Consider the following 15,261-nt stretch of genomic DNA (forward strand, 5'->3'; position numbering starts at 1 on the left):
GAAAGCCAAGTGCCTTCTGGAATCTGTTCCACATAAGCAGTGGTGATTAAAAACTATCCTAGGGGCACCTGGTTGGCTCAGTCTGTTAAGCATCTGCCTTCAGCTCAGGTCATGATCCTAGGGTCCTGGGATTGAGTTCCTCATCGGGCTCCTTGCTCAGTGGGGAGCCTGCTTCTCCCTCTCCCTGCTGCTCCCCCTGCTTGTGCTCTGACAAATAAATAAATAAAATCTTAAAAAAAAAAAAAACCACTATCCTACTTAAATGTAACCAATGCACTCAGTTATATTGTTGTTTTCCTTCACTGAGTGAACTCTGCTTTCTTACAAGGGTTAAGATTTCTGACTAGCACAAATTTGTCAAAATAAAGTAGAGCAACCCAAAGGGTTTGGCTTTTTTAAAGGGAATTTTTTTGTTTTTTAGCAGGTCAGTCAGATGAATTCCCTTGAAAGAGAACTAGAAACAATTCATTTGGAAAATGAAGGCCTGAAAAAGAAACAAGTAAAACTGGACGAGCAGCTAATGGAGGTAAGTTTTTAAGCAGCTGGCTTTAGCTCATGGATGTGACATTTGTTGGGAGAGGCTAACCTAGCACTGAATTCTGATTATGAAGAAAAGTGGAAAAGTATGCCGCCAAGCTGAATTCTTTGGTTTGTCTTACCAAGACTGATAGTCATTTTTGCTCATTACATAGTCACATAGTCACATTCATAGTTCTCAGATGAAGGAATAATGTTGACGGTCCTAAAATGCAAGGAAGAACACGGACCTCCACAAATTCAGGTGGCGGGAACTTGGTCTGATCTTGGCCAAGAGGTCCAGAGCTCTCCGTACCCCCACCCTGCTTCTTGGGTCATAACAGTTTCCTAATACCTCCCCCATTGTAGTGTTTTACAGATGGGATTGCTAACAGCCTTTTTAGTTAGGAAATCCATGCAGGGAATTTGGGAGCATTAGCATTTAGAAGCTTAATCTTCAAGTGCTGTCACCGTGCATTACTACGTTCAAAACTCAGCATGGCCTTGTGAGGGGTAATATGTTCAATACAAAAGTGGACTTGTAAAACCTTTCAGCTTGGACACTGAGTTTCTAGATCGCTTTCTGAATATAAGTGCGATTTTAGGATCTAAAACAACTTACGTACAAATTCTCCTTAAGAAGTAAAAATTGCAACAAGATTTTTGGCTTGGGTAGATGAACATGTCATGTAGTGAGCTGTAAAGTTTATTTAAGCTAGAGAGGCTTGGGCAGGAAATGTCTTTTTGTGCTCTTAGAAAGTACTAGGTATACAAATATTTTAGAGCCAGAATTAGAGGATGAGAGAGATTTAAATATTCTCTTTTATGGAGCTGGACACATGCAGAAGTAGCTTTAAATACATGTTTTTTAAACGTGAAATACGGGCAGATATGTCATACTGGCATTTAAATGACCACTGAGGTTTCTGCCAATTTTATGTTCTCTGATTTATTCACTAATAGGGAGATTAAACTATAAATAGTGAAATCCAAACCATTTTTTCTTTCTCTGACAGCATATAATAAATGTGTTCCAGCGCTTGAGCTGCAGGCTGTGTTTTGATGTAGACATGCTTTCTGATGAAATAATTATATATTGTGGTGAATAAGAGATCTGAAGCTAAGCTCCACATGTCTCGTCCCAAACGGAACAGTAATAGGGTATACTTAGTCACTGGAGGAGCCTCTCCAAATGTTCCGCCAGCAGGCTCTTCTCCCACCCGCTCTCGCTGGCCTCAGAAACCCCTCTCTCTTCCTAACTCCGCTTTTCATGATTAGCCATCATAACCAATTTCCATTCATTATTTTTCTCCTCGATCGAATAGTAAATATTTGCTCATGAAGGAGGCAAATTGAATGTTCCTGGCACCAGAGCTATGAATAACTAAAGAAAAGGCATGAATTTTCCATTGGAACACTGAAAAGAACATCTTTTCTAATGAAACACTATTCTAATGAAACTTTTTTAGGCAATAGGAGAGCTATTAACTCTGTATAGACCGATACAAATTTAACATGTAAGTCATATACCATATAAGCTCACCTATTTAAAGTATAATTTTATGACTTTGGTATTTGCATAACAAAATGTGCCGTTTTAAAATTCAGCAACATGAATTACATTCACAGTGTTCAATAGCCGTCACCACTGCTTCTAAAACTTTTGCATCACCTCAAACACTCTAACCATTAAGCAATAACTCTCCCCAGCATGCTAGCCCTACAAAACAGGTTCTTATTTATGTTCTGCTCTCTATAAATTAGGCCACTTTGGGGGCACATATGGTAGTTTTCCTACCATTTTTTATGCCCACCTCACCTGAGAGGTACATTCCTCTCACTTGGCAGAGATTCTCACTGGGTTTGGGTGAGGAGCAAGCGGCAGGCAGGGAGATGTTCCTCTATCAGAATCTTTGGTATCAAGGATTTTAAGAAAAGCTTTCTAGGCCATTCAGATCTGGTTCATGCCCTCCCTCGCGGGAAGGAGTTTCTCCTCATCCTTGTATGCCAGTTTACATGTCACTGATCTAGGGGACCCCGGCTGGCTCAGTCGTTGGAGCGTGCAGCTCTGAGTTTGAGCCCTGTGTTGAGTGTAAGAGATTTTACTTAAAAATAAAATCTTAAAAAAAAAAAAGTCACTGAGCTAATACAATACATACTCATAGCCTCCATAGCCTAGGGCAATTAAATTCTTCCATTTCCTCATCTAGTGATCTGGGATCTTCTATTCCCTCTCCAGGGCTTTTTCAGTGACATCAGGCAATGTTCTATAAACAATTCATTGTGAACGTTCAGGAAAAGGGTTACAGTCTGTATCAGCAGTTCTCAGGTCTGCTTTAGCCAAGGGTTCCAACACTTGAGCAACAAAATTGCCATTTAGAGATGCAGAATGTAAACTATAGAAGAACTCCGTATCTGATCCATCCAGACTGGACCTGTAATGTTCTAAATAATTCTTTGGAGATAGGTGGAGGTAAGGGTGGTAAGTTCACAAACTAACCAAACCACAGTAGGTGAAGAAGCAGTTACAGGAGTAGATGAGATGAGACATTTCAAGGTCTGCAAAACTGATACACAGAGAAATGTAAATGTTGGCCCCTTGTAAGTTCTTACAGACTAGAGCACACATGTTCAGGTATATAATATACCCAGTTTTAATTGTTCTTTTTATAACTCATACTTTTCTTCCTCTTTTTATGACTCCTGTAATTTTCTTTTGTTTCTGTTTTATCTGTGGCTAACCTGTACCTAGAAGTCTGTGGTTGGAACTAGCAGAGAGGGGTGCAGTTCTCTGCCTGAGCTAGTGTGTGAAGGTAGAACGTTCTCTTTCAATGAATTTCATAGCATGGAGATCTCTCATTAGACTCCTTGTTCACATAATCATTTCTACTGATTGTGACAGTAAATACACAAGAGCCAATATTCATTTTCATCTTGCTTTGACTATGGAATAGGTCTCTGTTTACATGTACACCAGGATTTCCCTCCATATTTGAAGACTTACCTGAAGAAAATCATCCTGCTGGTATAAAATCATGGGATCAAAACTCTGTTTTTTATTCCTGAAAATAAAATGGTGGGTGTTTCTGAATCTACTACTAGAAAATTTCAAAATGGGTCATCTCCTACCTCCGAAGTTTAGATATCAGGAAATGGATAGTGGCTCTGAAGTTTCATAACATTTAATTAGAGTTGTGTCTTGGAGGGCCTTTTTCCCTTCTCACAAGCCTGGAGGAGCTGAGGCTTGAGTCTGGTATCTGGTCATGTTCATTGCATGCCTTCTGTGGAGTCCTGTGTCTGCTGAATGTGTCGATAGATGGGAAGGGGCATGTCTGCCTGGCCAAATGCGGTGTGTTCTCCTCCTTTTTCCTCTCCCCAGCTTTGGCATGTGATACACATACCATTTCCTCATGGTCTTGAACAAATACTTCTGTTCCATGTACTTCAGTTCCCCGGGGGGGGTTCTCGGATATCCCCCCTTTGTCCCAGAATTGCTTATCGTACAGTGCTGTTTAAGAGTTTAATGTTGGTAAACTAAAACAGGGTCAAATAATTTTAGATAGGAGGTTCTGTGGCTATCCTGGAAAATAGGTGGTCCCTGAACATTTGCTTTTAAGGATCTTTATGAATGGTAAGTAAAGTGGCAAAACCCTAAAGCATCATCACTTTCTCCCCTTCGCTTACTCCAACCCTGTGTTTTGTTTGTTTAAAGTGGCGCAATTAAACATCCTAATATAAGGAGACAGTGAAGTAGAATTTAGACACACTATGTATGTCGTGTACCCCATGCCTTTAGAGTCCCTCAAGAGTGAGGAAGTACAGTGTTTCAAGTCGAAAACTGTATTATCTCTTAAGGAAAACAATGCTTCCCCCTTACTTCTACTCCAGTCACGTTCTGTCCTGTTTTCAAGTTATCAGGGGGTCTGAGAGGCCATTACTGAATCTGTCAGCTTCATTCACTCTGCTTGACACTTTCAAGAGTAGCGCTGTGCTGGGGACGCAGCACCGCTGATCTGGGCTTTGCCTTTCTCCTCCAGAAGCAGCACCTGAGGTCCACTGTGACGCTTAGCCCGTCCCCTCACGCCTGGGAACTCCAGCTGCGCCAGCAGCAAGCCTGTCCAGTGGTGCCCAGGGAGCAGTTTCTGCAGCTTCAACACCAGCTACTGCAGGCAGAGAGGATAAACCAGTGCCTGCAGGAGGAACTTGAAAATAGGACCTCCGAAACCAACACACCACAGGTACGAGGCGCTTTCTTCCCTGCCAGTTAACTCAGCTCGTGGAATTTGGCCCGTTTATATAGGAAAGTTGTACCCGTTCTGGGGTGGGGGCAGAGAACCGAAATCTCTGTCAGAGAGCTCCACCTTTCCTGTAGGACAAATCCGCAGAACTGCAGTGTTATTTTGGGGTTTGGTTTTGATGTTTTTGCAGTGATGCTCTTGTGCTCTCAGCTTCCAAGCTAGGTAACAGTGTTCTGGGTCTCAATTGCACCTTCGTAATTGATGAAGTATCAAGATCACCTGACCGAATGTACAACTGACCGAACGGACCAAGTTTTTTTGACTTGACATCTGTCTGATGCCAAAAATATTACAGAATTCAAGTGCAAATGATCGAGTTTGAAAACCTCTTTTAAGAAAAGGAACATCTTTTCCCCTTTCCTTTGAAGTAGCATTACCCAAGCTCGCTGCAGACACAATGTGATACTACCTGGGTTTTCAAATACTTCTCTTAAAGTGCTTCATTCATAGTCAAGCTTTTTCAGAAGTCTCAATGCTTTTTTCTTGCCCAATTTATTCAGAACTAGGAATAAAATTAAAAAATACTCCTTAGTCTGTATAATTCTGAATTCGTTCCGGTTTGGATGCTTTTCTTCTGTTGTCTCTCAGTTGACTTTTCATAAGGAATTTCCCCACCTCCTTTCTGTAATCCTCTCAAAGTGGCTTTACAAGTCAAATTAGCACCATAATTATACTCTGAAGCAGTTCTGTCTCCCCCTTCTAGTAGTAGATAGCTATGCTCTGTCATGATACACTTCTGTCAGCTCTGCTTTCAAACAAAATCTTAAAATTATTTTTGTCTTTTGTGCTTTAAAAATCCACGTTTTTGGAAGTTTCTGCTATTCCACTTCAGTTTCCCATAGTAAAACTGTGCCGGTGGGGTATTGAACAGATGCTTCAACAATTCAACAGTTACAGAACTGAATTCTAAAACCTTGACCTCAGTTTTTTTAATCAACATATAATGTTTCATTCATTTCAGGGGTGCAGAACTGTGACTCAGTCTTACACAACTCACAGAGCTCACCTCAGCACATACCCTACTCCCCAGTACCCATCACCCAGCCACTCCTCCCCCTCCCATCGCCCTCCCCTCCAGCAACCCTCAGTTTGTTTCCTGAGATTAGGAGACTCTTACGGTTTGTCTCCCTTCCCCATCCCATCTTGACCTCACTTTTTTTTTTTTAATATTTTATTTATTTACTTGACAGACAGAGATCACAAGCAGGCAGAGAGGCAGGCAGAGAGAGAGGAGGAAGCAGGCTCCCCGCTGAGCACAGAGCCCGATGCGGGGCTCGATCCCAGGACCCTGGGATCATGACCTGAGCTGAAGGCAGAGGCTTAACCCACTGAGCCACCCAGGCGCCCCTTGACCTCACTTTTTGACAGACATTTTAAACCAAAGGATTAGGGGAAGACTTTATCCACTGCTTTCTCATACACACTGTTTTCAGAACACGCTTTTCCATCCCACCTGCCAGTGTTTAAAAATCATATCCTTTTACTCTGATTACTTCAGAATTAGGAGGACAAAAACTGTTAAGATTTTTGTACAGAAAAAAAAAAAAAATTTCTCCAGCCAACAGCAGAGTGGACTGCTTATTGTTCTCACTAGAATGCCACTGCCCACTCTCCTACTTCTGTTAGAACTGAGTTGACACGAATTTGAAGATGACAGAACATTATTAGAATCTGCACCTTGCCTGTGTGGAGTGATGATTTCTCCTGCCTCGGTGTTGCTTTGCTTGCAGATGGAGTGTTAATGTGTGTGCTTTAAAAAACTGTTTGCATTATAAGTGTGTGAATTTAGACTCCTCCCAAAACATAATCTTGACATCAGGGTGAAGTGTACCACTTGCCTTCTTTCTCTAGGCCTTGCTACCGGAGCAGCGAGCAGTGCACGCAGATTCCTACAGAAGGATTGGGCACCTGTGAAAACTGGGCTGCTTTTGCTGACATTTCTTACCCTGGCAGATACTCAGTGCACACACCCACATACCCCCCCACACACACACATAAGCTGAAAAACATTTTGGAATCAAGTGCTCTTTTAAATTATTATTATTATTATTTTTTATTTTTTAAGCCTTTGCAGTATTATGTCTCTTATTTATTAATGTAGAAATGACAGATTTTGTGAATCAAATTCACAAACTTAAGCTTGTTTTGAATCGTTTTATTTATACCATTTAAAGAGTGTGGACTTGAGATTCTTAAAAGGATGTATTCTATTTTCTCATTCCATATGCTGTAACTATTTTTAACGAGAGGTACTACTTTTATATATGGAATTTGAAGAAAACTTGGGTTATTTATACTGTTTTGTATAAGATGTATAATGCTTTTTTGACAGGAAAAAGGAAAATTTTGACAAAACAATAAAATAAATTTTAAATATATGACTGCCTTTGTTTTTCCTCTTTCCCCTTTTGCTGTGTTCTGTGTTGAGTTATCTGTTACGGTTTTTTTGTTATTGTTGTTGCTTTGCTTTGTTTTGTTTTTTTAGGCAAGTAGAAATCAGGCATTTTCCATTTATGTTTGAAATTTAAAAAGCCAATATAGCTTTTAAAAGAGTGTTTTTTAAAGCTAGATGTGGTCAAGGCCTGATTTCTTGAGGTTTACTTTCTGCATTAGACTTCCGCCTACTACAGTTTTTGTCTTCAAATCATCACATGGTTTAGTTGCTTTTATCTGAATAAATGCTGTTATTTTATCCCAACCAATGTCGGCTCTCAACCCATGTTTGGTCATTCTGCGTGCTTTTAAAAGGAATAATACTATTAGCCGTTAACACCTGAGTTTTGCTTAAACGTTTGAAGAACCTTTTAAAATCTCAAATTTCTTATGTGGACATTTTAGCGGCCTGCCAGGAGGGGCAGTTGGTAGTACTGAGTTGCTCCCTGGGTCCTCGGGCTCTCCAAACCCCACACAACTCCTTCAATCCATCACTGTTGTGTGGGGAGAGAACAGCCAGGGTCTTCTCCCCTATTGTTCTACCTAGGAGTCATGGAGGCAGAGAGGATTCCTGATTTTACATTTTTTAGGATAAACCCAACCTCCAGTACACGTTTGCTTCACACTGACAAGCAAACTGGGAACCACTGACTACAGAAACTGGCAGGAAGAAGCTGTTTGTTACGAGGAAAGGAACACTAACACCCTTCCAGTAACCAGCCCTTCTATGCAGGAGAAATGGACACACACATTGCAAGCTGATTGGCTTTGTTTTGTTTGTTTTATTCTTGGGAGACCCACAGTATGGTAAAGGCCCCAATCACAGATGGAAGTTTGATAGCTTGATTTACTTTGGATACCTATTTTACTGGAAGAGATGCACACAGGTACAAAATTCTAGGTTTTAAGAATATTGCTTTATCTCAGGGGAAGATGGTAACACAGGTAAGATTTTTTTTTTAATCTTTGATTCTTTCTCTGATAGGGTTTCTTTCCTAATGTGCAACCCCGGTGTTCAGAACCCCCATTTCACCAGAAATCCACTCTTCTAGTTCCAAAGGCAAACATTTCCTGTCCTTTGTCTAGGCATCTTGTGGGAAAAAAATAAATTACTAGTGTTTTCTTTCCAGTATGGCATGATTTTCCAATGATAATACCCTTTTCTGTTCTTCCCTTCAGGGAAGCCAGGAGCAACTGGTAACGGTCATGGAGGAACGAATGATGGAAGTTGAACAGAAACTGAAACTGGTGAAAAGGCTTCTTCAGGAGAAAGTGAATCAGCTCAAAGAACAAGTGAGCCTCCCGGGTCACCTCTACCCGCCCACCTCACATTCCACTTTTAACTCCAGCTTTCCATTCCTTTATCGCCATTAACTCATTCACTTTTGCTGTCAAATAAAGGCAAATGCTACTACGAATGTATATAGCTGAATTTAGGACTCACTCTTCCCCCATACCACTCCAGAAGCATGAATTCTGTATTCTGCATTATTTTCCCAAAGCTCTTTCAAGGAAGGTTGGTCCACAATTTTAAAAATGTACGTTTGCTGACAGAGACTGATGCGGACCTAACAAATCAATTCCTAACAGAGTTCAGCTCAAATTTAATTTTTGTAGATTTTTTTATTTGCCCAAGACCGGAAACATTCTATTTGAGTAAACACAAAATTTATGTTGGTAAATGGGAGGATAATAAGTGGAACTTGAGCTTTTCCTATTTGCAACAGCTATGAAAGTTCTTACGGCTATAAAAAGTACTCATAGCTATAATCAGACCCCAAGAGGCTGTGCTCTGAATTAGAATAGGGACCCGGAATTCTAGGACCGCTGTGCAGACTGATCCTTTTCACCTGCTGCTGGCAGGTGGGTCCTGTGTTTGTAAAGTATTTGTGTAACATCTGATGACATGCAAAAAAGGGACTATTTTATAGGAATGTGTTGTAGTGCTTTGGAAATGGAGATTAAGAACTGAGGGGCAGGAGCAGAAATTGTCCAAGTGGTTTTCTAGATATATAAAAAGAAGAAGAAGCCCAAGAGAATGCCTTAATGCAGAGGTAGACTGGAATTTTCCTTTGCTCAATGTCTTAATCACAAAATGGAAAGAAAGGAAAGTCTTATACAATAAGCATTTATTCAATCCTTTAATCACTCACTTCTTCAAAACATAGCTACTATGTGCCAAGTCCTGTTCTAAGCACTAGAAATACAGCAGAGAACAAAACAAAATCCTGCCCATGTGGAAGGTAGTTCATTTACAAGGTATTGAGCATTTGGCAAAAAATAAAGAAAACGGAGTCTAATTCAGCAGAGGGGAACATAGAGAAGAAGTACTTGATCCAACTCAGGAGTTTAAAAGCGAGTTTCCTGAAGGCCTCTTAAAGCAAGTACTGATGCTGAGTAAGATTTAAACAGATGAAGAAGTGTGAGAAGGGCAGCCTAGGCTGTGGGAACATCATGCAATTATGGCAACATATGGGGTGTGGACATCTACAAACATTTTGGCATTAACAGTTCATACTGTCCTGAAAGAAGCAGAAGAAACTAGAGCAATAGGGAGGAGTGGGCAGTAGAGAGCCTTAGGTGCTGAGCTGTGGAGTTTGCATTTCATAATGCAGGTGATGAAGAGCCATCCAAGTGTTTTTTAAAAGGGAGGAAGGAAGGGAGGGAGGGAGAGATGAAAAGTTGTCTTAGTTCAGTAGAATAGTTCAGTATGTTACACCTGAGAGGCATCCTGGTCCTGGGCTTCAGTGTTAACCCCTTTGAAATGCTAATAAATTAGCTAAGTTTCAGTTCTTAATTCCCTGAAACCTCTATACTTTCAGATGTCCTGGTTAAAATTGGGTGTAAAATGAGGCATAAATGGGGGATTGGAATACATTAATAGGAACCATAATAAAATTATCCCAAGGCTGCTGATAAATTTTCCTAGCCCAACCTAGACTTTGTCTTCTAACCCTAAAAAATTAAAATATATCTTCTAGGCAAGCTCTACCATGCAAAAGGGGAAGAGTTAAGGAAAAATAACTGCCCAGATCTTACCTCTTTGTTCCAAGTAATACATGGACCAAAGTTTAAAATAATCAGGAGGTTATAGTTATGAATGTTCTTAACAGATGTTTGAGTTTCCCAGAGTTAAAGTTCATACTCTATACCTCAAAAACTAAACATATTCTGATATTTTTTTAGAGAATGAAAAAGCAGTAACCATTTATTTAGGTGGAAAAGGACTTTGATTTTTGAGCCTTCAAATATCAATATGTTCCTTTTGTTAGTGACTTCTAAAAACAGGCAAAGAAACAGCTTGGAAGAAGTGGATTTGCTCTATTTGTATCCCTGATGCCAGGTCTGATGTTAAAACTGTGTTCTAAAATAAAAGAATGTAACTGCTAGATGTCATTTGCCTTTATGAACAACTGTCCTAATGTCACCCCTTAATTACAGAAATGGAGTCAAGATGTTTCTGGTTCTGTTTCTAGCTCTGCAAGAATACTAAAGCAGATACAGTGGTGAAGGACTTGTATGTTGAAAATGCCCAGTTGTTGAGAGCTCTGGAAATGACTGAACAGCGACAAAAAACAGCAGAGAAGAAAAATTACCTCCTAGAAGAGAAGATTGCCAGCCTCAGTAATATAGTCAGGAATCTGGCACCAGCACCACTGACTTCTACGCCTCCATTGAGGTCATAGCCAAGCCAAAGGATACACTCATTTTTGTGCACTTGACTAAAATGGATGGAACATTTCAGTAGGTTCTTTCAACCTTTTTTTTTTTTTTAAACCTTTAATGGTTTAAAGTTAAGCTCAACCTAAAACTGCCAGCAACAGACCTAGAGACTCCATTTAGTATAATTAGTTTTCCTAAAGAGACTAAATCATTCCCAAGTTTTGAATTAAAAAAAAAAAATCCTAATAGCCACCAGAACAGTAGATATAAGAACACAACACAAAGAGTCTTAAAACCCCAGTTTTGAATGAGTTTAAAAAAAAAAACAAAACAACTATGTACAATGCTATGTGTCAATCCAGATATTTAATGTTTGAGATCTGATGACTTTTAATCTTTATTTACAAAAAAAAATGTATTCTTACACATTCAAATATGGAAAAGTCATTCTGTTTCCAATAATTTTGGTTCTTTGGTAACAGACCCTGGGCTCAATAACCACAGAGGTCAGAAAAGCCAGAGTCCGTAGTACTCTATCTTCTAACACGTGTGACAGTATTACAGCTCTCGATGTATAATAGATGTGAAACTGATTTTTTCAGCTGCACTGTTAACTAGTGTTAAAACTGTACTTCCTTTAAACATTTTTTTTCCTTCTTAGAAATTTCATTTGGGGAGCTTATCTTCTAAAAAATGGATAAAGCCACATTCTTAAAGCATTTGAACTATAGGGAAAGCAGGGAACAAATCACTTTGGAGTAAACATCTGCTCTTAGAAGGGAGATAAGTAAACCAGGTAGGTTTCTCTCTCAACTCTTGGAGTTCATGAACTTACTTTTAGGGTTGCTTCAAGAACTCAGGGAACAATACTTTGAATGGTCTTCCTGAAACACTGTAGGGCCTCTTTAAGAATTTGAAATGCATAAACCATGTGACCTTATTTAGAGCTATACTATGATTTTTATTTCTACATTTTTGGTGAATTTACTCTTCTGAAAATCCTTGATTTTAGAATTAAAAACTTATGGAAGAGTTACTTGCTTGTTTAACATAGAAGAATAGGAAGCATGGAAATTTTAACCTAACACTTCAATTCTGATCATAAGAATTTCTTACTTTGGGGACGCCTGGGTGGCTTGGTTCAGTCTGTTAGGCATCTGCCTTTGGCTCGGGTCCTGGGATGAAGTCCCACATGGGGCTCACTGCTCAATAGGGAGTTTCCTTCTCCCTCTGAACCTACCCCTTCTCATGCTCGTGCGCGTGGGCTCTCTCTCTTTCTCTCTCTCTGAAATAAATAAGATCTTCAAAAAAAAAAAAGGAATTTCTTACCCCAATAAGCACTGGCATGCCGTCTGAGGTAAAAGAGTGCCAAGTGGGATTTTCCATTCAGTTCTCAAGACTGGAACTTTATAGAGCAGTCAACATTTTTACGATGGGTAATCATTTTCCCCCAAATCAAATCTTTGCTTCTTAGCCTACTTCATCTGGTCAGCCATGGGTGGAGGACTTATGTTTAGGACACTAACAAAGCTCAGTATAGTCACCTATTTGTTTTTGTGGAACAGCAATTAGATAAGAAATATTCAATCTGATGTATTTCTAGAAGGCCAAGACCATCGATTTATAAGACAGGTAACAGCAAAGTCACACACAGCGTTATGGGCAGGAACAAAAGATTCAAGAACGCTGCCTAAGAAATCATATGATGTTTCAAAATCTCAACAAAATAATTTGCATCAAGCAACTTTCAGGTTCCTCATGGCCTAACCATTTATTGGTCCCTCCTGACAAGCTTAGGGCCAACACAAGTACTTACTACAAGAGCTCTTACAAGGCATTGCAGTTTTGTGGGACTGGAATTCACACTCATGAAACAAACCTTTTCAGGTCTGGAAAGCTCTTACTATCAGAAAGTCCTAATTTCCCCCTGGAAAAATAATTAATTTTAATCCTTCCCTGTAATTACTCTTCAAAACATGTCACATCTGCTACTATCCCTTCCCTCATCTTTCTTCCCAGTGCAAACAGTACTTGTAAACCCAACTACTTGTATGGCATTGGCTTTTTAACAGAGAATCTTTTTCACTTAAAACTGTGGATAGACCTAGGCAACTAAGGTCATAAATAAACTATGCATTTATGTGATATGCTTCGAGTTACTCAAGGTTATCACTGTCAAAACTGAACACCAAGCAGACTGCTCAAATAACTGGCTTTAGCATGTAATCACATGTATTATATTTGCTTTTACATTATGAAAAGTGTAGGTTAATTTCTCAAAAATCTGTATTTATATGTATATAAAATGCTGTTTAATGAATGTAAATATGACTTTCTGGAAAGTTTTAGACCACATTTAGAATCCCTTTATCCAAAATCAAAATGCTGCTCAAATGAAAGTTAATTGGATCAACATCTAGGTGCTTTATTTTTTGCTTTACTGCACTTACAAAAGGAAAAAAGATCAACATGAGAAATAGTTACCTTAAGTTTATATATTTGTGCAGCAGTTTATTTTTGTAGCCTAGAGTGGGAATTTAACTAGCAATTTATAATAGCATTTACAGCTTTTAAAAAATCTTTTAAAGAGATTAAGTTTGAACTTAAATGTTTAGGTTTGACTTTCAGACTTTAACAACACCCTTTAAAATCACAAGTTATATATTCTTTTATTGGCATTTAGCTACTCGCTTATTAAAAGCACTGGTTATTCTTTGACTTTCTTCAGAGTTATTTAAATTAGTCTGAGAGGATGGGATATTCATTTCAAGGAAAGAGTCAAGTTTGCCTTTGCGATAATATGTTACACTAAGACAAAGAAAATGTAGATCTCAAAACCTGTGTTGTTCTATTTTGCTTTCTTCTGCATTTTAGAAGCCTGAACTCTTAAGCTCAAATAGTGAAGGGAGAAAAATAGAGGGGGAGTGGTAGAACCGATCACAGTATTTTATTTATTTTTCTAAAACCTGGATTTTAAAACTTTTAAATGTGAATCCTTCCCAGAAGCTTCAAATACACTGCTTATATATTTAATCATGAGCATATTTTACATAAATAGATCACAAAGTCAAACTTTCAGGATATAGGCGCTCTTACAGTCTAGTGTTTCAATAATGTACAAATACCCAGGTTATGTATTATTAAGAATGAATAAAAAGTCTACTTTATGGTGGATTTTAACCTGGGAATGAATTTGTTAGATTTTTTTTTTTTTCCTGAGTGAAGGAAAAGAGAAATATGTTGCTATTGTCAGCATCTTAAAGGTGTTCCCCATCAAGGCAAGGCTAAGAGCTTTGTAATAGTATTAAGCAAATCTTGTTTTAAATGGATTACCTGTAATGGCTCATTGGAATGATATGCAAGTAATGCCAAAAGCCACATCAAAGCCTAATAACCAAAGCATTCCATATTTAAAGTTTATTATATCAAATTTGGACCTATTTGAACATATCAATACTCTAAAATAGAAAACTGTTTTATGGTAGGGATAGCTGTTTAATAAAATTAACCTTTTATTTCTCAGTTTTGAATGATTTAAGTTAACTATTATGGGAAAACATTTTCACACCGTGTTTTAAGGGAACACTAATTTTGGGGGGTGGGGGCTGAGTTTATCAAGAGGCCATCCATAGGATTTTTTTGAGAGAAAAATTAATGTGTATGTGTGGATACCAACTTTGTATATTTTATCTTAGCCATTCTAAAAGGTTTTAATGTGAGCTTAAAATGTAAATAAAGAGTTTTGTAAATGTGGCTCTTGTGTTCTATATATCCCGAACTTTCATACAGTGTCAGTGTGTCCATCATTAGTCTTTAGAGTAAAAGCATTAAAATACTGCAGTGAACACATTTTACAAATGCAGAATCTCTGCATCCACCCCGGCCTAATAAATCATATTCTTCATTTGCTGCATTTTAAGGAGATTCCCAAGTGATTTGTATGTGATTCAGAGCACTGGGACTCCATTTCTGTCGCAGAATTGATTACTTTTACACCAGCAAGTTTGAGGTCCCTGTACCCTGTAGTGGTTCATAATTCACATCCAAAATCCTGACTTAACCTCAGTTGAGGCCCTACTTGGGATTTTGGGTGCACTTGTTTCCTTTTGCCATCTTTATGGGTGACTCAGACTTTGTTAGTTGAGCTGGGAGTGATGAGATATATACAAGCATATGCATAAAAAGTCAGCCTGAAATACATCAAGCCACAATGCTGAATACTGAAATGTAGAATGGAAATGCCGGCCAAAGTAGACTCGTCTCACAGGCCTTGTTTCACTATTTTCAAAGCTTTTATATCAGCCTTACACTGCCTTTAGGAGGCAAGAGCTATAATTATCCCCAGTTCACA

General features: G+C 38.8%; 1 protein-coding gene across 7 annotated transcripts in view; it reads left to right on the top strand.

Moving 5' to 3' along the window:
• Positions 1-14,663, top strand: part of NIN (ninein) — a 98,415-nt gene extending 83,752 nt beyond the window's left edge. Inside the window, exons 28-31 of one of the 7 annotated variants that reach the window (XM_044231218.1) lie at positions 422-526; positions 4,554-4,754; positions 8,427-8,540; positions 10,724-14,663. In XM_044231218.1, coding sequence (XP_044087153.1) covers positions 422-526; positions 4,554-4,754; positions 8,427-8,540; positions 10,724-10,933 — 630 coding nt within the window. In that variant the 3' untranslated portion in view covers positions 10,934-14,663. Of the gene's footprint in view, positions 1-421; positions 527-3,268; positions 3,330-4,553; positions 4,755-6,665; positions 7,193-8,426; positions 10,637-10,723 lie in introns of those variants that run through there. The other 6 variants (XM_044231212.1, XM_044231219.1, XM_044231213.1 and 3 more) reach the window with 6 other exon arrangements.
• The last annotated feature ends 598 nt before the right edge of the window (positions 14,664-15,261 follow it).

The sequence above is a fragment of the Neovison vison genome, chromosome 13 (genome assembly GCF_020171115.1).
Source record: "Neovison vison isolate M4711 chromosome 13, ASM_NN_V1, whole genome shotgun sequence".
NCBI classification, from domain to species: domain Eukaryota; kingdom Metazoa; phylum Chordata; class Mammalia; order Carnivora; family Mustelidae; genus Neogale; species Neogale vison.